The 24,027-nt window shown below is 41.3% G+C and overlaps 1 protein-coding gene and 1 pseudogene across 2 annotated transcripts in view; one reads left to right on the forward strand and one right to left on the reverse strand.

Annotated features, from left to right (window-relative positions):
* Positions 1-24,027, forward strand: part of PDS5B (PDS5 cohesin associated factor B) — a 265,811-nt gene that overhangs the window by 72,542 nt on the left and 169,242 nt on the right. The window contains exons 2-6 of the mRNA XM_081083029.1: positions 8,784-8,910; positions 11,999-12,202; positions 15,313-15,399; positions 15,505-15,602; positions 16,241-16,367. Of these exons, the coding sequence (XP_080939155.1) occupies positions 8,803-8,910; positions 11,999-12,202; positions 15,313-15,399; positions 15,505-15,602; positions 16,241-16,367 (624 nt within the window). The 5' untranslated portion in view covers positions 8,784-8,802. The remainder of the gene's footprint in view (positions 1-8,783; positions 8,911-11,998; positions 12,203-15,312; positions 15,400-15,504; positions 15,603-16,240; positions 16,368-24,027) is intronic.
* LOC308511910 (pleckstrin homology domain-containing family G member 5-like) lies at positions 19,271-21,020 on the reverse strand (annotated as a pseudogene). The gene has a single exon. The product of its transcript is annotated as a pleckstrin homology domain-containing family G member 5-like (transcript).

The raw sequence follows: 24,027 nt of genomic DNA on the forward strand, positions 1-24,027 counted from the left end.
TTTTATTAGATAGGATATTATGCCATTATGGACTGAGAAGATGCTTGATATGATTTCAGTCTTCTTGAATTTGAGGAGACTTTTTTTGTGACCCAATATGTGGTCTACTTTTGGAAATATCCCATGTGCACTTGAGAACGTATATTCCATGCTTTGGGGTGAAATGTTCTGAAGATGTCAATTAAGTCGCTCTAATCTAGTGAGTTATTTAGGATTGCTGTTTCTTTGCTGATTTTTTGTCTAGAGAATTTTTCTAGTGATGTCTGTGGGGTATTAAAGTCCTCTAGTATGATTGTATTGTCGATCTCTCCCTTGTTATCTTCCAGGAACTTTTTTTATGTATTTGGGTACTCCTGCATTGGGTGCATATATGTTTATCAGGGTTATATCTTCTTGTTGTATCGATCCCTTTAGTATTATGAAGTGACCTTATCTCTTGTTATGGCCTTCACTTTGAGGTCTATTTTGTCAGATATAAGTATTGCTACCCCAGTATTTTTTTTTTTTTCATTTTCATTTGCCTGAAAGATATTTTTCCATCCCTTCACTTTCAGTCTGTGTGAGTCCCTTCTTCTGAGGTGGGTCTCTTGTAGACATTACGGTTAAAGTCACTATTGATAGGTACTTTTTTAGCCATTTGAACTTTTTGTGCCTGTGTTTCTTCTTAACATTTTATTTCTTCTCTTTACACCAGTCCCTTTTGCATTCCTTGCTTAGCTGGCTTGGTAGTGATAAACTCCCTTAGCCTTTTTTTTTTTTTTGGTCTGTGAAGCTTCTTATTTTCCCTTCAATTTTGAATGATAGTCTTGCTGGATAGAGTATTCTTGGATTCAGTCCCTTGCTTTGCATCACTTTGTAAATTTACTTCCATACTTTTCTGGCCTGATGTGTTTCTGTTGAGAAATCATTTGATAACATATTGGGAGATCCCTTATACATAACTTTCTGTCTCTCTCTTGCAGGCTTTAAGATTCTCTCTTTGTCCTGAACATTTGCCGTCATAATTATGATGTGTCTTGGTGTGGGTCTTTTCGGGTTCATCTTGTTTGGGACTCTCTGTGCTTGTGTGACTTTTTTCTTCCCCACATCGGAGATGTTTTCAGACAACATTTCTTGAAATAGGTTTTCTAACCCTTTTTCTTCTTGTTGTTGTTCTGACACCCCTATTATTCATATGTTCCTTTGTTTCATGTTGTCCCATAGCTCCCTTAGGCTGTCCTTCTGTCTTTTAATTTTTTTCTCCAATTGCAGTTCAGTTTGGGTGGTTTTTGCTTCCCTGGGACCTGTCTTCTAATTTGCTAATTCGGTCCTCCGCTTCTCCTTGTCTAATGTTGAAACTTTCCATGGTGTTTTTAATTGCAGCTATATCACTCTTCATCTCTTTTTGATTCTTACATAAGTTGTTGATGTTTTTTCATCCATCTGGCTTAAGAACTTTATGACCCTTATTCTGTATTCTTTCCTGACATATTGCATGCCTGTGTTTCACTGAGTTGCCTTTCTGGCGATTTCTCCTTTTCTATCTTTTGGGGTTTCTTTGTCTACCCATATTTCATCTCACCGACAATGACTGCTTCTTAATCTGAGCAAACCACACATGCCACACTAGGTGACATGATTGAACTGCTCAATCTGTGGTCAATTCAAATAGAAAAATCACTTTCAAAAGGCTACCAGCTCTAGTCACAGTTGGCCCTGTTTCTCTTTTTGTGTGACCCTTATTGCAGTACTTCCTTAGCTCACGTCCACATTTCTTCCTCCATGAAATGGGAAGGCTGGACTGCAATATATTAAAAACTCTAAAATCCAGTGACTTATTCTTTCTGATAAAGGTTGAACTGTGTTTGAGCTCTCGTGAGGCAACTTTCCCGTTTCCCACACGACATTCAGCCTCTAAGTGGCCTGCCGTGGCTGAGGTGTAGTAGAAGGTGCAGACTTGTGGAGTTTCGGGGGAGCCTGGGGAGAGGAGAGGGTCCAGAAGTGGCAGGAAGTCTGGCGCTGAGTCCGGATTGTTTTTTCTTATAGTGTCATTTTGAGAGTTCTTTATATGCTAGGTGAAAGTCTTTTGACAAATATATATTTGCAAATATTTTCTCCAAATCTGGTTCCATTCATTTAACATTCTCAAAAAGACTAATCTGTAGCTTATCTTTTCATTATCTTAACAGTTTTTTTTCATAGCAATCAGTTTTAACTTTTGAAGTCAATTTATCAGGTTTTCATTTTTACTTTTTATATTTAAATATATGGTCTATTTTTATTTAATTTTTATTATCCTCACTCGAGGATATATTGAGAGAGAGAAAGAGGTTTAGAGAGATAGAGACATTGATGTGAGAAACATCTATCAGTTGTCTCTCATAGTGCCCATACCGGGGATCAAACCCCAACCTTGGTGTGTGCTGTTACCCAAATTTGAACCCACAACCTTTTGCTACACGGATTACGCTCCAACCAACCAAGCCACTGGCCAGGGCTATTTTTAATTAATTTTTGTAAAAAGTATGAGGTATTTACATTAAGGGTTTTTTTAAATTTGCATATGTATATACAGTTGCTCCAGCAGCACTGTATATAGAAAATACTATTATTACTCCATTTATTTGCTTATGCACCTTTGTAAAAATCAATTCAACATACTTGTAGATCTCTTTCAGGGTTGTTTATTCTGTGACCTTGGTCTACGTGTCTGTTTCTCTACCAATATCACATTCTTGTTTATTGTACCTATATAGAAAGTTTTACAGTTGTGTAGAAAGATTTCCTCCAAGAACAATTCTTTTAAATAATTATTTCATTTATTCTAGTTCCTTTGCCTTTCTGTATAAATTTTAGAATAAGCTTGCCTTTGTCAATAATTAAAAGTCTTGCTGGGATGTTATCAGAATCCTTAAACCTATTGATCACTTTGGGAGAGAATTGACGTCTTTACATAAGGTCAATCTTCCAATTCATGAACATGGTATATGGGTCCATTTATTTAGATCTTTTGTGGTTTCTTTTATTAATATTTTGTAATTTTTAGCATACCAATCCTTTGTATGTTTTGTTAGTTATACTGAAGTATTTCATTAAATGAGGATGGGGAAGTGACAGTAGTGTTGTGCTTTTAACCTAGGTTTCCATTTGTTCCTTGCTATATATGGAAATGCAATTGATTTTGTGTGTTGACCTTTACAACCTGCAACCTTGTTCAACTAGTTTGTGGGGTTTTTTTGGCTGTTTCTTTTTATAGATTCCCATAAAACTTTTATGTAGACCATCTTGTCATATGGAAGTAGTGTTATTTCTTCCTTTGGAATTTGTATGCTATTTATTTTTTCTGATTTTATTTTGCTGGCTAGGGCCTCCTATATTATGTTGAATAAGAGTGGTGAGAGCAGATATCCTTGTATTGTTTTATTTTTGATCTTGAGGAATTCAGTCTTTCACCAATAAGTAGCTGTAGGTAATTGATATTTTCATATAGACTTTTCTGTGGTACAAACTTGTTAAATTCAGTCTTATGACTTCTAACATGTTACTTATAAATCCTTTTGGAGTTTCTACGTACATCTATCTAATCTAATCTAATAAAAGAGAAACATGCAAATTGACCATACCTCTGCTACACTCACAAGCCACACCCACCAGCCACGCCCACCAGCTCATTAGGACTGAGTATGCAAATAAACCCAAACAAGATGGCTGTGGCCACGGAGCTGGAGCGCACAGGAGGCTTGGGTTGCCCCTGGCGATGGAGGAAGCCCAACTTCCCGCTTGCTCTGGCCGGCTGTGGCCTCCGTTCAAGGCAACAAAGTTTCAATTATAGAAGGTAAATAAATCCCAGATACCTGCTTCCAGCCAGCCTCCACTGGGAGCTTGGGTGGCTGGGGGCCGTGGCCAGCCTACAAACAGCCGTCAGCCCTTCACCCAGGATGGCCACACCCTCAGGGTGCACCAGGCCTCTATACTAATAAAAGGGTAATATGCCAATTAGACTGGGAGACCTTCCTGGAGACCTTCCGGACATTCTTCTGGACAAAGCCATGGTGGCAGGGCCGACGTAGAGGCAGTTAGAGGCCAAGAGGGGAGAGCAGTTGTGGGTGATCAGGCTGGTGGGCTGTTGGTGGTAAGCAGACCAGCAGGGGGGGGCAGTTGGGGGCAAGCAGGCCATCACTGGGGTCAGTTGGAGGTGATCAGGACAGCGGGGGGGGGGCAGTTTGGAGTGAGCAGGTCAGCAGGGGGGCAGTTGGGGGTGAGCAGGCCAGTGGGGAAGGGAGGGAAGGTGGGGGCGAGCAGGCCAGCAGGGGGGGCAGTTGGGGGTGATCAGGCTGGTGGGGGGGCATTGGAGGGTGAGCAGGCCGGCAGGCAGAGTGGTTAGGGGCAATCAGGCAGGCAGGCAGGCAGGTGAGTGGTTAGGAGCCAGAAGTCCCGGATTGTGAGAGGGATGTCCCACTGCTGGTTTAGGCCCGATCCCTTTAAACTGGCAGTAGGACATCCTTCTAGGGGTCCCAGATTGGAGAGGGTGCAGGCCGGGCTGAGGAACACCCCCTCCCCCATGTATGAGTTTCGTGCACCGGGCCACAAGTATATATTTAAAAGACTAATATGCTAAGTTTCCCTCTGACTGTCCGACTGGTAGTTATGATGTGCACCAGGGGGCAGATGCTCAATGCAAGAGCTGCCATGACCCACACAGGCCATGTGCAAAGAAATGGCACTGTGGACCTGGCACCAACAAAGCAACACTCGGCTTTCCCCAACACAGGCCCCGTCACCATCCTGGAGCGACAGCCCACCAAATTTCAGCCAATGCTATTGAGACCCTTTGGCACAAAATGCGACCCACAGCCTGGCCCAGCTCGGAAACGGTGGCTGTGGGTGCCGGGTAATGACGTCATGTAGCAACGCCTCTCTTCCTCTCCCTAGCTACCCTTTGCAGTTTCTTCAGCCCAAGAACACAACTTGCTTTATAGCAAGGTGCAAACATTTTCACTTTAACCAAATGTCTGTGACGTGTTTTCCCATGCCTCATCTAATTTGATCCTCACAGAAGTCCTGGAGTAGGTAGATGGCAGGCTTGGTAGAATCCTATTTTCTTTTCATTAGCTGGAAAAGAGAGATTTAGAAAGTTTAGAAACTTGACCCAACTGAAAAGAAGTAAGAAATGGTGGAACTTGAAAATGACCTCAGGTTTTCTCATTGCGCAGAATATAGTCAAACACTGTTGCAGTTAATTATTTTACCCTTTGTTCTCCCTGCATGATCTACAGTAATAATCTGCTTCATGTTGATATTTACTGCTGTATTGCTGACAATTACCTGAAAGAGAAGGTGGCGTGCTTCACTGGGCTGGAAAAAGTTTAGCTAAATCAAAAAGTAGGTCTAATTAAGCAAGTTTATTCTATATCTGTTAAAGGCTAAGTTGAAATCGCGCATGTGTGATACATATAACGCTCTCACTGGCACCAATTGCACACGTGTGTTTCGATGTGTCATTGTTGATTGTGAATTTGATTGACACCTATTATAGAAAAAGGGTGAGTGGCGATATTACAATATTTCTTCTAATTAATTTCCTTTCAATGTGCATGAATCTGTGCACTGGACCACTAGTAATTATATAATCTCAAATAATGACTGTGTTGTTCCTTTTTATCTTTACACTGTACTTCTTTTTCTTATTTTGTTGACTAGTATCTCCATTACAGTGTTAAATAGAAGTGATGATAGTATGCTTGTGTGCAGGTCTTGATCACAAGTAAAAAGCTTTTAGTGGATTATCAATAAGCATCTTATGTTGTAGGTGGCTTGTATCCTACCTTTGTCAGATAAAATAAAATTTCATTTAATTCTTAGTTTGTTAAGCATGTTTTTTTTCTTTTTGTTTCAGAATCATGCATCGATGTCAAATTTTATCGAACATTTTTTCTTTATTCATTGAGATAATCACATGATTTTCCTTTTTTAATCTGTTTATGTGGTAAATTAAGCCTTGTATTCTTTGGGATTAACCCATTTTATTTATATATATATATTTTAGAGGCCCGGTGCACAAAATTTGTGCACTGGGGGGGGGGGTTGTCCCTCGGCCCAGCCTGCACCCTCTCCAATCTGGGAACCCTTGGGGGATCAAGGGTGGCAGTAGGACATCCTTCTCACAATCTGGGACTGTTGGCTCCCAACCACTCTCCTGCCTGCCTGCCTGATTGCCCCTAACCGCTTCTGCCTGCCAGCCTGATCGACGCCTAGCTGCTCCCCTGTCAGCCTGATTGATGACTAACTGCTGGCCCGATCGCCCCCAACTTCCCTCTCCTGCAGGCCTGGTTTCCCCCAACTGCTCTCCCTTGCTGTCCTGGTCTCCCCTAACTGCCTCTCCCTGCAGGCCTGGCCTCCTCAACTGCCCTCCTTCCCCTGCAGTCCTGGTCATCCCCAACTTTCCTCCCCTGCTGGCCTGGTCTCCCCCAACTGCCCTCTCCTGCAGGCCTGGTCACTCTTAACTGCCCTCCCCTGCCAGCCCGGTCACCCCTCACTACACCCCCTCCCCCCGCCGGCCTGGTCGCCCCTAACTGCCCTCCCTCAGGCCTGGTTGCCCCCAACTGCCCTCCCCTGCAGGCCTGGTTCCCCCCAACTGCCCTCCCCTGCAGGCCTGGTCCCCCCCAACTACCCTCCCCTGCAGGCCTGGTCAACCCCAACTGCCCTCCCCTGCTGGCCTGGTTCCCCCAACTGCCCTCCCTTCCCGGCCATCTTGTGTGTTGTTGTGATGGTCAACTTGGATATTACTCTTTTATTAGATAGCATATTGCTATAAACATTTTTATGCCTGTCTTGTGGTGGACAATTGTATGTATTTCTGTTGAGTTAATACCAAGGAATGGGTCCTGGAGCTTACCTTTTTAATTTTTATTTTAAAACTTCTATTTAGCTTAAGTACTCTCCTTAGTCACTGCATGGTGTATATTTATTTCCTTTTACTTTCAACGTCTTGTACTTATATTTTTATTGTTTTTTTGTGAGCTTTCTATATTTAAATTTTAAAATCTCTGTGCTAAGCAATGTTCTACGTGCTATGCATGTTAATGTAAACTTGAGCTCTGCAATCAAATTTTTTCCCCACACTGAGGATGACATTTTTGCTGTATTTTGGCTTATATTTTTGCAGTTGAGAAGGAACCTATTAGTTTAAATACTTTTCATGTCAAGGTAATATGTCTGCTTTAAGATTTTGTTTGTTTTATTATTACTAATACTTTGAATTCAGTTGCTTTGCTTCTTTAATTTGTGGATTGGTGTTTTATGATATTTTCAGATAGGGGCTTTGGCCTCATTTCTTCTTATACTTCCATGAATCATAAGTTAAATCTTTCTATCCTTTCTCTTTTTATTTTTATATTTCCCTTTTCTATATTTTTTGATAATTTCTTCTGACCTCTCTTCCAGTCACTAATTTTAATAGCTTCTTATAATCTAATAAACTTATCCATTGAATTTTTAATTTCAGTTCTTTACTTTTCCATTTTTAGAAGTTCTATTATTTGTTCAAATATTTTAATTTGCTTTTTATAATTTTTATTCCTTATAGATATTTCAGAGTTGTCTTTTATTTCTTTAAAATTATAAAGATAGTACTTTTGTAACCTGTTTGATAATTATAATATCCAAATTGTTTGTGGGTCTGTTCTTGACATCTGATATTTTGGCTGGTTGTTGCTCATATTGCCTTGTTTCCTTAGGCATTTAGTTATTTTTGACTTGATAATGTTCACTGTCCTAGAAACGTCATTAAGGCATAGAATGAACATGCTCTCCTCTAGGCAGGACTTGGAATTATTTTAAATACATTTTTATTAGTTTCAGAGAAGAAGGGAGAGGGAGAGAGAGGCAGAGACATCAATGATGAGAAAGAATCATTGATGGGCTGCCTCCTGCACACCCCACACTAGGGACTGAGCCAGCAACCTGGGCATGTGCCCTGACCAGGAATCGAACCATGACCTTCTGGTTCATAGGTCAGTGCTTAACGACTGAGCGATGCTGGCAGGGCTTTGGAATTATTTATATTAGGTGCTGGGGGTACAACCAATAAGGGGGTCACTGAGTTCATTTGTTGAGATTCTTTGGACTACTTAGGTAATGTGAACCTCAGTAAATGTGCAAGACCCATGGTCAACACTAATGAGCTCTTGCTCCCATGTATTAGTTTTTTATTTAGTACCAAGGCAGCCTTCTCTGCTGTCGCCTGTGGGTGGTGATGGGGGCAAGGGCACATTTTACTTGTGGTTTATTCTTTTTTTGTGTTTTTTTTGCAGGTGTTATCTTTTGGGGGATGGCGTAGTATTCCACATTAATGTCAGGAGGTCTCTTATTTGACATTCTACCTCAACAGATTTAGATTTTCCTGCTCTCCTTGCCCCATAAGAACACCAAAACTGAACTCTAGATTTTTCAGGGTTGGCAAGTGTCCAATGGGCATAAGTGGATATAGTGTAATGCTCCAGTGCTCCATTTACTTCCCTGGGTTTCTATATTGTTTAGATTTTGAACAGATAAATTTATGGCACTTTAAAAATATACCTAATTTGCACATTTTTTGTCATTTTTTGTTTTTGTAGTTGGAGGGTTAGTGTAAATAAACTAGCTTGCCACTAATGAAAATGAAAAAAAATTTTGGGAAATGTTCAATAAAATGCTTTTCATTAATTAGGTAGGTGAATTACTATAAATTAGGAATGTTACTTCTCATGTTTATTATGAATATTTTTTAACTTTTTGGTTTGCAACTAATCACTTTCTTGTTTTAGGGGTAAAAATATTTCCATCATGGCTCATTCAAAGACGAGGACCAATGATGGAAAAATTACTTATCCTCCTGGTGTCAAGGAAATCTCAGATAAAATATCTAAAGAGGAGATGGTGAGACGGTTAAAGGTGGGTAAAACTGGTTCTGGTTCTTTTTTTGTTTTTTGTTTTTTCCCCCGAAATCCCTTTAAGGGTGTGGGGCTTGATTAGTGCTGTATCTTGTTAGGGTAACTTTAAAAAGCAAATCAAAGCAGGGAATGGGAGGGAAAGGATCTCCGAGAGTGGCGGTAGTAAAGAACTGTAGTGTTTCTTAGCTATTGTTAATGGGAGAGCAATTAGAAAGGTGAGGCTCAGATTTTCTTGGGCCTACTATAGTTGAGCATAAAGAACAACTCCACAATATTCATATTCATTTTTGTCTATAGAAAGTTTTCTCATATGAGAAAGGAAGTTTCAAATTTTTGTTCTGAATACTCAGGCTATATTTTACTTTTTCGTAAGTTATTTAAGGGTGGGTTAAAGAGCTTTACTGTATCTTTTCTCTCTGCTTTGACATGTGTGAATGAATCAACACTGATGGTGAACTTCTATAGCTGAGGCCGTCATTCTATGGCTAGAGTCTCTTCATATTTGTTTGAATAATATTTCTCCTTTTCCTTCATGTCAGTGATGGTCTCTTGATTGTTAAAATGGTTAAAGGAAGAGAGTGGCCAAAACCGGTTTGGCTCAGTGGATAGAGCGTCGGCCTGTGGACTGAAAGGTCCCGGGTTCGATTCCGGTCAAGGGCATGTACCTGGGTTGCGGGCATATCCCCAGTAGGAGATGTGCAGGAGGCAGCTGATCGATGTTTCTCTCTCATCGATGTTTCTAACTCTCTATCTCTCTCCCTTCCTCTCTGTAAAAAATCAATAAAATATATTTAAAAAAAAAAAGGAAGAGAGTGGCCAAGGAGAATGTTAAATTGATTTACCAGTTCAGATTTTTTAAAATTTTGAGTTTTCCCCCCCTCCTGGTTGAATCAACTGTGTCATTTATTTTACTTGATAGGCCATTATTTACTTATTTCAAGATAAAAAACTTGCCATAATTAATCAATGAAGGCCCAGGAACTTTAAAGCAAAGTACTGTTTTATAGCTATTGATGCGTGGTTTATTTTTATCATAAAAGGACCCTAATACAAATACTACTCTAAATTTCATGGTAAAGTCTTAGTCTTATAGCCTTTATGCTTAAAGTTTTAGGATGTCAAAGATCAGATGCTTGTTATTCAAAGGCAAACACATCTTTGAGCAGATTCAATTTCCCAATATGTGGATATTTTATCTAGTTAGGAACCAGTATATATCTTATTAGAAATAGTAAAGCTACAATTCTGAATCGGGTTTTCTTTTGTTTTGTTTTCTTCTGTGTATCTATGTTCTCTTGACTACATAATTTTTAGGGAAACATACATTCATTTCCTCATATTTGTTTGTATTTCAGCAATGATAGGTAAACAACCCTATTGTTTCCTAAGAAACTTATGTTAAACACAGAGACTACACTTATAAGCTGATTAGTGTTTAGTGACTTTTAGAGATGTTATTTTCTCAAACATCTTTTTTAATTCAGAGGACTCATATGAGTTATTGATAAGTTTGTAACACTATTTAAGTTGTAGACAGTAGTGAGGAATTCCCCCTTATCTAGCCCTTGAGTAAATTTACTTGTTAGTCTTAGAATATTTTGTATAGTGCTTACATTTAGTATTTGCAGTATGCTTTCATTATTTTTGTAGACATTTATGCCCAACTGTATTCTGATTAATATAATTTATCTTCTTTAATTTTCCTAATTTACACTTACCATTATTTTAGCAAACTTCCTAGAGAAATATAAACAGGATTTGGTGTGGGATGATTATAATTTTTGACATGTCCAAGTACAGCTGTAAGTTTTATAAATTATAACAATTTGTTAATATTCAAGATGTCACTGTAGAGAAAGAAATAGTTCTCTGCATATAGGTCTTTTTTTCTTTGTCTCTTTTCATAATACACTAGGTCATCAAGGCATATATCTTGAAAGTAATAAAATTAAAAAGTTAGGAGAGTAATCTGGACATTATACCCTGAAACTGTAGTGCTCATCTGGAAGAATTACTCTACTGTTGATTCTGGCATCTGACATAATAGAACTGAGGGTCTACTCTGTGAGGCACAGTTTCTCACGGCTGCTCTGAGAATTCAGTAAGACATAGGACATTTATTACTCAGAAGTCTAGCTCTACAGCAGAGTGGAAATTCTTGCAGTATGTCTCCAAGACCAATTCCTAGACATTGATACTTGTTGGCTAGCCTTGGTTGTTGATTAGTATTTGCAGCACCACCTAGTGGATGCCAGATGGTCACCTTTCCTGTGCTATGTCAAGTTAGGCAATTTTGTTGTCTTATTTGAAGTGGTAATAGTATAGACTGAGGGTTCATCGTAACTACTAGTACGGAAATTAGAGAAAGCTCTTCACAGAATTCAAACTTTGCTGTTTCTCCCCATTCTTAAGTTTATCCTACTTCTTTTATGTAAACGTTTTTGAAAAAGGAACCATTTCTGGTAGGTTCATTCTATACAAGCTATTGAGTCCTACTAATGAACTATCCATATCATATTATCTTTTACTGTTGCACAAGAAATATTTTGTTGGATGCTATGGTAGTCTCTCAGGATAGCTTTTTCACATTTAGGGATGCATTTTTGCCATCCTTTCTTGAATCTGTTTACATATTCTTTTTTAGCTGAATATATTAATCCATGTATCTGGAGTGGTTTATGGCTTAGATGGAAAAGTAAATTGTCATTCTAGGTTTTTCTTTAGAGGTATACTTTTCTCTTAAAAGGATTAGATATATTATTTTAGAAGGATGCTGTTTTTAAGAAGAGACATACTCCTTTTATTCCAGTTGTATCAGTGAGATCACAAGCACTATGTAAGGGTAGCTTTAAATTTTTAAAATCTGGTTAGCAGGTATGCGTAAATTAAAAGTATTTTACTTAGTCTTTTAAAGAAAAGTTATTTACCCTATAGTTTTATAAGGATCTTGTTCTCTCAGGTAGACACTTCCAGGGGAAAAATAAAAGTACATTTATTGGAAGTTTAACCTTTGCAATTAATACGGCTTTTATTTCAACTTTATTTGTACATGAAGGATTTCATTATTTGATTAATGTGTTTTTGTATAGATGGTTGTGAAAACTTTCATGGATATGGACCAGGACTCTGAAGAAGAAAAGGAGCTTTATTTAAACCTGGCTTTACATCTGGCTTCAGACTTTTTTCTCAAGCATCCTGATAAAGATGTTCGCCTACTAGTAGCCTGCTGCCTGGCTGATATTTTCAGGATTTATGCTCCTGAAGCTCCTTACACATCCCCTGATAAACTAAAGGCAAGTACTGATTTAAAGAACTGCCAAGATTGACTGATACTTCTATTATCTTTCTAACTAAAATGGGAGTTAGAGTGTTTAGGTAATTTCTTTGGCTTCTTAGACATTAGACATTAGCTGCTGAAATCTTTTGTTAAACTTCTGTTTTCTTTAGAACTTAACTTCCTCCCCATAATGCTATCCCCGTTAAGTACTTGCTTTTAGAAAACAGTTTCTGGTGTTTATTCTGTACTTTTTATGTCATCATTAGCTTTATTTCCATATTACTTGGGGGACAATTGTTTTCTCTTTTGAAAATCCATGTTAAAGACCATGTTTGTTATTTAAAGGACAGTATCCAGTAAAAACCTATATCTATATTATAAAAAGCCCGTGGTCGTACCGACCAAACAACCGCTCACCATGAAGTGCATGGAGCACCTCTCGGTCCCTCCCCCGCAGCCCACAGGCTCTGATCGCAGCAAGGCTGGCAGGCTGGCGGCCGGTGCAGTAAAGCGCATGTGGGTGGGTGGGGCTGTGTGATTTTGTGCGCAGGGATATATATATATATATATATATATATATATATATATATATATATGAATCCTAATCCATTTAATGTAAGATGTGAGGTGTGATGTGAATTGTGTTGAAGAAAATAATACGAGCAAAATTTTAATGAAATAAAAAAAGACCTAGTTATAGTAGTTGTAAATAAAGCCTTATGCATGGTAAATCTTTAAAGATGAGAAAAGTAGAATAGCGCGATTAATCTAGCTGTAGAAATAGCATACAGTAAGAAAAATGAATAAAGTAGGTTAGGGAGAAAATTAGAAAAAACTGACAGCAAAAGACACAGTAAAAGATAGTTGTGACAAATTGGTTAGAGAATGAATCCATGGGATGATTATTAATACCCAGTGTGAAAAAATAGCAGTCAATTTAGGTTTATTTTATTTAACAAATATTGATCTTAATTATGTGTCAGGAACTAGGTTTACTCTGGTGAAAAACAACCAAGACTTGATTCTTGAATTTATGCAGTTGCTTCTTGATAATTGGAGTGAAGAACCTGCTTATTTGATCATGTCTGCCAAATTTCAATATGGAATGCCTAAACTAGATGGATTTACTTGTTTTACATTTTAATTGGTGAAAGAATCTCAGGATGGCGGTGGTAGGAGCAAGTATTTGTTACTTAAAAGTGGAATTGAACGTTGAAAGAGTTGAGAATGATCAGAGACTTCACTAATGTGAGCTGGTCTGTGGAGTTGTACACCCAGGTGTATATCTTGTCTTCTAATTTGAACGTCTCATTTGGAAGTGCTTAATTTGTTTAAGGAGTGATTGTATTTGATTGACTGTGGCTCTTCCTCACCAGGTGTCTTATTGGCATTCTCATGAAGAGGGAAGTGTAACTTAGTGCTGCTACATGATTTTTTCTACCTCTATTGTGGATTTCTCATTTTTCATAATCTGACCTATGTCAAGGCTACAGGGTGATGAAAAGTTCTCCCAAAAGAATAGCAACATATCTGGACAATTTATGAGAAGAACATTGAAGAGTTGAGTTTAGAGTCTTTGGATTTCTTCATAGCTGAAAAAATAAGGGCATCTTATTTTTTGTGGTCTGTTTTTTGGGTCTTAATTATAAATACTTTTTTCATTTTATTGGGGTAGTACTTATAAAATATTCATTTTGAGGGTGTTTTTAAGTATCGAATAGTTTTCACTCTATTTGCATCAAAGTTATAATTTTCTTTGTCTATAGTAGTAATAATAGAAAATTGTGACACTTTGATTCTCACCTTTCCACTGTCAGTTTATTGTTGTCATAGGGAAAACCCTTTACACCTGACTTCACGTTTAGGTCAGTGATTGTTGGAGAAATTATAAATGACTGTTGCCTTTCCATCTTCAGGTAGTCAACACGACAGTTCCCATAGACATATTTTGCACAGTACTGTCATAGTAACCATTTTTTTTTTAAATATATTTTTATTGATTTTTTACAGAGAGGAAGGGAGAGAGATAGAGAGTTAGAAACATCGATAAGAGAGAAACATCGATCAGCTGCCTCCTGCACATCTCCTACTGGGGATGTGCCTGCAACCCAGGTACATGCCCTTGACCGGAATCGAACCTGGGACCCTTCAGTCCGCAGGCTGACACTCTATCCACTGAGCCAAACCGGTTACGGCATAGTAACCATTTTTTAAGGATGTACTTTGATAGTGTTTTTCTTGAAAATATACTTCGTCATCAGCATATTACATTTCTTCCCTTTTAAAAATAAGCTTGTTTATCATTTTACTTCTAAGGGAAACTTTTTTCCCCTCTTTTGTTGGTGTTAATCCTCACCAGAGGATATTTTCTCCATTGCTTTTTAGAGAGAGTGGAAGGGAGCTACCAGGGGTTGGGGGCCCAGGGAGAAAGGGAAGGAGGGAGAGAGAGAAAGAGAAAGAGAGAGAGATATTCACGTGAAAGAGACACATGAACTCATTTCCTCCCACCCATCACCCCCCCACCCCCCCTCCACTCAGAGGTGGGGAGTGAACCCAAAAATAGAAAGCAAGGAATAGAGATAGATTGAAAACTGGTGGGGAGAAACAAATAATTATAACAATTAGATAGGAAGCTTAAAAGTTAACTTCTTAAGGGTCTTTTTAAAATTTCTAAGCTTCTGTGATCTATTGTCTTTTTACTTAGAGATTTCATTTTGGAATTTTAAGGCTCCTAAATTGTGTTCTTGCTATATAATTACCATACATAGGGTGCTGTTCTAGCAAAGCTGATCAATTCCCAGTCATTGCTACCTCTTTTATTCTGATAAAGTTAGCATAAATTTTAGTTCACTCAATTTTTAGGTCTATTTTTTTAACTTGCTGTAAGATGAAGTTTTTCTCTACTTTAAAATTATGGTAAATGATTTTCTATTTTCCTATGAAGGGTAGTAAGATAATTGGTATTTTCATATGATGATGTCCTTTTAAAAAATTCCAGCCAAATGCAGTTTTTTTTGGTTGTTTATAATTTATTAGGATAGATACCAGTGCTGAATTAGCTTTAGCATTGGATATTTTAATTTAGCATTCTATAATCTAAACAATACTTTGTTTTTTTTTTTAAAGGATATATTTATGTTTATAACAAGGCAGTTGAAGGGGTTAGAGGATACAAAGAGCCCACAATTCAATAGGTATTTTTATTTACTTGAGGTAAGCAATATATTATATCTTGAAATGGCATTTTAAATTATTTGTGCTTTTATATTTGCACTAATTAAAGTGTTTATCTTTCATCTTTTTTACCTCTTATTTTAGAACATTGCTTGGGTCAAGTCATATAACATATGCTTTGAGTTGGAAGATAGCAATGAAATTTTTACACAATTATACAGAACATTATTTTCAGTTATAAAGTAAGTTTATTTTATTAGGAATATAACTTTTTTAAATATGAAGGGTTTTAACTTACAGATGAATCTGCTTAAACTGTGTTTGTTATAAATATTGGAAGGCTAAGAGTTGTAATTTAAGAATTCATTAACATTTCTATAGATGTTTTAAAAAACAAATATACCTTAATCAAGTTTGTGATGTAGAAAATAATACAAGAGTAGCATTAAGGCAGTCTATACCCAATATAAAAATATTTCTTGGATTATATTTTTATCTTTTTATTAACTTATGTGTTACTGACTCCTTAATTCATGTGAATAGTTGAACTATTTGTGTGTTCTTTAAAATTAGTATAATGAATTTCAGCAAAACAATTTGATTTTCTGAAGTTAAATATAAAGCTGCATTTGAGTTAATTACTTTTGATTTTGAGACTTGTTAAAATTAGGGAAAAGTAATCCAGGAAATGTAGTTTAAAAAAAGATTTTGGGTACTATTATAAGATTTGGGAGCCAGGGAAGCTTTAAATGAATATATAGAATTTGATATAATTAATATTTTAGTATCTTTTTTATAAAGTGTAAAGTTTATTAGTACCATGTTATGATTAAATAATGAATATTTTAGTTACACCCTAAATATCTATTTTGAATTTCAGCAATGGCCACAATCAGAAAGTTCATATGCACATGGTAGACCTCATGAGTTCCATTATTTGTGAAGGTGATACAGTATCTCAGGAGCTTTTGGATACAGTTTTGGTAAATCTGGTCCCTGCCCATAAAGTAAGTAGCAATATATACTGCAAATATCTAAAGCCTGTTACTGTTAAGGCCTAGAATTCGTGCTTTTGTTCTAAATACAACTTACCCTAACCCTTTTACTTTAGTGTTGGAGAATTTGTTTCATTGATATTGATAAATATTGTGTTTAATAAAAATGATACAATTATTAGTCAAAAATGTAATGAAAATAAATAATTTAGTTCATGTTACAGATCAATAAAATTGATCTGTAATAACTTAGTTTTGAATGAGATATGTTTCAAGAAGTGAGTTTAATAGTTATTGAAATGCTATTATATAACTTTGTATTGGGAGATGCTGTGAGCAAATAGGCCCTAGTGTAGATTAAGAGGAGGGGTGAAATTAAAAGGGAAGCCTCTACTAATTTGAAGATAGAGGATATATTGCTGACAGTATTTCTTGCCTCAGTGATGTTAATCAAAGGGAATATGTGTGTGTTTGTGTGTTTTTCTTTGAGAATAACTCATTTTCCATATTTACCTGGCAGGGGAGATACTATGATCATGAAAATAACTAACTTTCCAGTAAGCAGTTGGAAATATGATTCTATGATTCACGAAGGATCAAGATTAAAGAGAGGGCTACAAGAATCACCAGTATAAACATCTATGCAAACTTAAACTCTTTCTAGCAAGATTTAATCTAAGTTTATAGCTATACAGTATTCATACAAATTAATGCTTCAGTGAAAATTACCTCATAATGCAAAATTTCCAAATGCTTAAAATAGTTCCTAAGTGCTGAAACCCAGACACTGCACATAGCAGTATTAGATCTTTTTTGTTGTTGCTTGTTTGCTTTTTTAATATAAAGAAATTAACTTCTAAAAAATTTCAATTTATTGGGGTGACATTGGTCAACATGAACATAGAGGTTTTAGGTGTGGGTTTCTATGTTACAAGATCTGTAAATACTGTGTGCCCACTACTCAAAGTCAAATCTTCTCCTGTTATCATATAATAGGACCCCCTTCCCTCTGGCAATCACCACACTGCTGTTTGTGTTCATGAGTTTCAGTTTTATATCCCACAAATGAGTGAACTTATATGGGTCTTAGCTTTTTCTGACTGACTTACTTCTCTTATCATAATGTTCTGAAGTTCCATCCTTTCTTATGGCTGAGTAGTATTCCATTGTGTATATGTCCACTATCCAGTCCACTATCACAGGATACTTTGGTTGTTTTCATGTCTTGGCCACTGTGAATAATGTTGCAGTGAAAATAGGGGCTCATATATCTTCATGAACACATGATTTCGAGATTTTGGGGTATATACCCAGGAGAGGGATTACTGAGTCCTCTGGGAGCTCTATTCTTAATTTTCTAAGGAATTGCCAGACTGCTTTCCATAGTGGTTGTACCAGTCTACATTCCTACCAGCAGTGAATGAGGGTTCCCATTTTTCTACAACCTCTCCAACACTTGGTCATTGCTTGTCTTGTTGATAATGGCCACTCTAACAGGTGAGAGGTGGTATCTCATTGTAGTTTTGATTTGCATTTCCCTAATTGCCAGTGAGGTTGAACATCCTCTCATATATCTGTTGGCTGTTCCTATGTCTTCTTGGGAGAGGTGTATTTTCAGATCCTCTGCCTACTTTTTGACTGGGTTGGTTGTTTGGTGAGTTTTATGAGTTCATTATATATTTTGGAAATTAAACGTTTGGTGGAGCTACTGTTTGCAAATATTATCTCCCATCTGGTTAGCTGCCTTTTTGTTTTGCAGTCAGTTTCTTCTGGGGTGCAAAAGCTTTTTAGTTTGATATAGTCCCATTCATTTATTTTTGCCTTTACTTTTTGTGCCTTTGGAATAAAATTCATAAAAGGTTCTCTACAACCAAGGTCCATAAATTTGGAACCTGTTTTCTTCTATGTTAGTTATTGCTTTGGGTCTTATATATATACTAGAGGCCCGGTGCACGAAATTCGTGCACTGGGGATGGGTGGGGGGGTCCCTTAGCCCAGCATGTGCCCTCTCGCAGTCCGGGACCCCTCCCTTCTTACTGCCCACCTGCTTGCTGCTTCCTACCGCTCGGCTTGCTGCTTCTTAGTGCTGCCGCAAAGGCCTTGGGTATGCTGGGTGCCGGGCCTGCGGGTTTGTGTCTCTGATACCCCCAGCAGCCCCAGTACCTTGATGACGGGGCTTGGGGCTGTGGGTCTTTGATCAGGGCCCCAGCAGCCCCAGCACCAAGGTGGTGGGCCTTGGGGCTGCTGGGTATAGGCCCCCGCTGCGTGTTTGTGTCTTCTATCAGGCCCCCAGCAGCCCCAGCACCGCCTAAATAACTTAAGGGAAACTTTATTTAGTCTTCTTTTAAAAGCAATCTAGTTTAAAAATGAGTTGCAGTTAAGAGAGAACAAAGAACATGGTACCTAAGAGTGAGATAGATAGACAGACAGAGGAGAGGCTGGGCACTGGTCAGGGGCTTACATGCCAACTGTTCTCCACCTGGGAAATGATGTAAAATCGGTTTCTTTAGTTTTCTGCTTAATGGTCTTCTCCAGAGAGTGGAGTGGCATCTGCTCACTTCTCCCTGGGGCCTGGCTTGGTGGTCGCCTTGGGGTCTGGCTGTGCTCCAGCGGGATCCGAACGGGCCTGCCTGCTCCGCCTGGCCCTGTCCACACGTTGCTTCCTCTGAGTCTTCCTTGGGCACAGCCCCGGTCCATCACCTCCTCCTGTGTCTCCCACCGCCAGGGCCGATAAAGAGGGCCACACAGAGTTCAGGTCTGCAAGGAGCTGGTCCTCTGCTTTCAGAACCTTCGGGTTCTCCTCTTGGAATTGTTCCCTTCCATGACCTTCCTTCCCTACCTCCGGAATCTTCCCGGAGCACCACATGCCTGCCCTCCAGTAGAAGGTTGTCTTTGTGTGACTTTCAGGGCAGCCTTCAGGGCCTGGTGGCCGCACTGCGGCCCTTCCACGTTGGGCACCGGGCCTGAGGCCCGGCCGGGAAGGCGGGCGGCTCCCCAGCAAGTCCCACTGCACCAGGCACACGTGTGCCCGCCCCGGTCCGCGCCCTCCAAGTATGGCAGCTCCACACTGTGCTCAGGGCCTGGGAGTTAAGCAGCAGGGTGGTCCTGATGCTCCGGTGGCTGTGGCAGCCAAGCAGAGTTCCGACAGGCTGGGGGCTGGGGGCGCCCCCTGGGTGGCGGCCCCTGCCAGCAGCTGCAGGAGGTTGGCCTCAGATTTGGACTTGAGCAGGTGGGGCAGGCGGGGCAGCAGCTGGACAGGGGGGCGGCGGCGGAGGCGGGGCAAAGGCGGGTGTGAAGGGGCCTGTGGTAAATCTAGGGGCTGGGGCGCTGGCTCCACCACAGGGGCTGGGGTCGCAAAGTCTTGCAAGGAGGTGGAGGAGAGGGTGCCGTAGGCGGAGTCCATGGAGCAGGAGCTGCCCTCCCCGGGGCCCAGGGCCAGCAGCTCGCTGGTCAGTGTGACAGATGAGGTGGTGGTACTGAGGGACATCTCGTCTGATTGGGAGCTGAAGGGGCCGCCCTCGAACTCGATAGAGGAGAGCGTCTCCCCTGGCTCCAGCACCACCACGGCCAGGGTCTCCGTGGAGCTGTCCGAGGCGCAGTGCTGGGTGTCCAGGCTGTTGCTGCTTTTGCGCAGGATGGTGGGGAAGCTGGTGGCGGAAGTACTACTCTCCCCACCCTCCTCTTCCTCCTCATCTTCCTCCTCGTCCTCCTGCTCCTCCTCCTCCTCCTCCTCTAGGCTCTGTAGGTGCTGCTGGCTGCCTGTGTGCTCCTACGCATGCAGCTGCTGCAACTGGTTCTGGTAATTGTAAATGGAGTCCACCCAGCCCTGGCACAGAGCCTGCCCGCTGGCCTGGAACGTGTAGGCCCCCACGGCGCTGTGGAACTTGTTCAGGTAGATGAGGAAGGAGCCAGGGTCCCGCATCTCCCGGCACACGATCTTGTCCAACAGCAGTGGTGGCCTGATGACCCTGGTCCCCTCAGCCTTCTTCACTGCCTTGGTCACTAAGAGCAGGTCCGTGAAGAGGAAGCAGTACACATCCATCTTGCTGTCCTTTCCCTCCTTCATCCTCAGGCTGTCCCCCAACATCAGCTGACGCGTCTCCTCTGGGGAGGCACCTGGGATGGGCACGGTCAGGTCCAGGTGCAGAAATTCCTTCAGGAGCTTGTCCACCTTGTCGTTGCTACCCTCCACCACCTCGTAGGCGTCCATGCAGCTCACCACGGCGGCCAGCTGCTGCCGCTCCTGTCACTGCCGCATGCACGTGTACACGTGGATGAAGCGCTCCACGGAGCTGATCATGGTGATGATGGCCTCCTTGGCACGTGGCTCGTCCCTCTTCCTCAGCACCGACTTGAGCAGCAGCGGGTACTTAGTGAGCCGCTGGTGGGGCTTGGCGAGCATGTCGCTCAGCTTCAGCTGCTGGCACTGCTGGTGCTTCTCGGCCCACGTCACCTAGGCCGGGAAGAGGTTGTTGTCGCGCAGCAGGCTGCGCATGTACTCCATGCGGCCCTCCTCCATGCAGTACCGGATGTAGGGCTTGAAGAGGGAGCCGAACATCTTGAAGCCTTTGAGGAGGTCCCGGGCTACAGCGCCTTCTCCACCATCGGTGCTATCACGCTGTCCCACAGCCCGCGGTGCAGACACGCAATCTTGGGGACGTTGCTGAAAAGGAGCGGGTCTTGGAGGTGTTGGGACTCCTCCCCAGGGCGACCCTTTACCCGGGAGTCCCCGCCGCTCCATTCACCCCCTCGGCCAGCGGGGAGCGCCCTCGGTGGGTCCTCTGCTCTGGGAGCTGGGGAGGAGGAGGCTGGCGGAGGGCGAGGCCCTAAAGCAGGAGGAAGCCTTGGAAGGCAGGCAAGGAGCCCAGGACTCAAGGCGCCCCCGCCGCCACCCCGCGTCCCACTGGGGCCTGCACCCAGGAGTGCCATGACTGCGACAGGGCCACCAGCTGGGCTTGGAAGTGAGTCCTCCACGAACAGTTCCAGCGGCCTGCCTGGTGTGGGTGGGGATTTCGGGTCACCTTGAGGGAGGCTCCGGCCTTTCTCTGCTCCTCTCCTGGTGGAGCGGTGAGACTCCAGCACTGAGGTCAGAGGAGCCGCCTTCCAGCCCCCAGGCTGCTTCTCAGAGTCGGAAGTTTCGCCATTGGCCTCTGCCTAGGACAGGACCTCTGCACCCCCAGGGTGCATAAACACACAGGGCTTCTATCAGGCTCCGCTGATCCTGGGGCCGGGAGGTCTCTTGGCTCCGCTGATCCTGGGGACGGGAGGTCTCTCGGCTCTGCTGATCCTGGGGCCCTGAGGCCTCTCGGCTCCGCTGATCCCTGGGACGGAGGCCTCTTGGCTCCGCTGATCCCGGGTCCAGGACACCTCTCGGCTCCACTGATCCCGGGGCCAGGACGCCTCTCGGCTCCGCTGATCCCGGGGTCCTGAGGCCTCTCGGCTCCGCTGATCCCGGGGCCCGGAGGCCTCTCGGCTCCGCTGATCCCGGGGCCCGGAGGCCTCTCGGCTCCGCTGATCCCGGGGCCCGGAGGCCTCTTGGCTCCACTGATCCCCGGGCCAGGACGCCTCTCGGCTCCGCTGATCCCGGGCAGGAAGGCCTCTCGGCTCCGCTGATCCCGGGGCAGTGAGGCCTCCCGGCTCTGCTGATCCCCGGGCAGTGAGGCCTCTCTGCTCTGCGGCTTCAGGGCTCTTTGGCTTCACTCCACCGCTTGGAGCCTGAGTATGCAAATTAACCGCCATCTTTTAGCTTCTATAATTGAAACATTGTGTCTTTTGGAGCTGTTGCTTCAGGAACTCAGAGCCCAGCAGCCATAGACGGGGAACCTTGGCTTCCTCCATCGCTGGGGCAACCAAACCTCCTGTTCTCAGCTGCCTGGCTGCTGGCGCCATCTTGGTTGGCAGTTAATTTGCATATCTCGCTGATTAGCCAATGGGAAGGGTAGCAGATGTATGGCTAATTACCATGTTTCTCTTTTATTAGATAGGATAGGTCTTTGATCCATTTTGAATTAACTTTTGTACATGGGGACAAACTGTAATCCAGTTTCATTCGTTTGCATGTGGCTTTTCAGTTTTCCCAGCACCATTTATTGAAGAGAACGTCTTTACACCCCTGTGTGTTTCTGTTTCTTTTGTCAAAAATATCTGTCTATATACATGTGGTTTTATAGCAGGGATCTATTCTGTTGCATTGATCTTGTGTCTTTTTCTCTGCCAATACCATGCTGTTTTCATTATCATAGCTAGCTCTGTGGTATAATTTGAAGTCAGCATGATACCTCCAGCTTTGTTCTTTTTTTCTCAGGATTGCTTTGACTCTCTGGGGTCTATTGTGGTTCCATACAAATCTAATGATTTCTTGTTCTGTTTCTTTAGAAATGACATTGGGATTTTAATAGGGATTGCATTAAATCTGTATATTGGCTTGGGTAATATGGCCATTTTAACTGTGTTGATTCTTCCAATCCATGAGCATGGGATATTTTCCATTTTGTTGTGTCCTTTTCAATCTCTTTTAATAATGCTTTGCGATTTTCAGTATATAGGTCTTTCACATTCTTTGTTAAGTTTATTCCTAGGTATTTTATTCTTTAGGTTACAAATGCAAAAGGAATTGGTTTTTTTTTTTTGTTTTCATTTCTTTTTCTGAAGTTTTGTTTGTTTTGAAGGCAGTGGATTTTTGCACATTGATTTTTGTATCCTGCAACTTGACTGTATTTATTTATTGTTTCTAATAGTTTAATGATGGAGTCTTTAGGGTTTTCTATCTACAACAAGTGACAGTTTGACTTCTTCCTTCCCTATTGGGATGCCTTTTATTTCTTTCTCTTGCCTTATTGGTTTGGCTGGGACTTCCAGCACTATGTTGAATGAGAGTGGACATCCTTGTCTTGTTCCTGATCTTACAGAAAAAGCTTTCAAGTTTTCACCGTTGAGTATGATATTAGCTGAGGGGTTATGATAGATGGCCTTTATTATGTTGAGGTACTTTCCTTCTATTCCTATTTTATTGAGTGTTTTCCTCATAAATGGATGTTGTATTTTATCAAGTGCTTCTTCTGCATCTGTTGATAAGATCATATGATTTTTATCCTTTCTTTTGTTAATGTGTGTATTAGATTGATTGATTTGATTATGTTGAACCATCCTTGTGCCACTGGAAAGAACACCACTTGATCATGATGTATTATTTTTTGGTTGTACTGTTGCTTTCAATATGCTAGTATTTTATTTAGGATTTTTGCATCTGTATTTATCAGAGATATTGGTCTGTAGTTTTCTTTTTTTGTGTGTTATCTTTGCCAGGTTTTGGTATTGGAGTTATATTGGCCTCATGGAACATGTTAGGAAGTATTCCCTTTTCAAGTTTTTGGAAAAGTTTGAGAAGGATACGTTTTATGTCTCCCTTGAACATTTAATAGAATTCACTGGTGAAGCCACTGCCCCTGGACTTTTGTTTTTTCGTAAGGTTTTTGATGGTTGTTTCAATGTCCTCACTATTGATTGGTCTATTTAAATTTTCCAGTTCTTCATGAGTTAATCTAGAAAGGTTATATATTCCTAGGACAGCCGGTCCCCACCCGTGCATCAGGCCTCTATCCTATAATAAAAGGGTAATATGCAAATTGACCCCAATGGCAGAACGATTGCTGGACCAGTCACTGAGGCACAC

This window comes from Myotis nattereri (genome assembly GCF_964212035.1).
Source record: "Myotis nattereri genome assembly, chromosome: 2".
Classification (NCBI taxonomy): domain Eukaryota; kingdom Metazoa; phylum Chordata; class Mammalia; order Chiroptera; family Vespertilionidae; genus Myotis; species Myotis nattereri.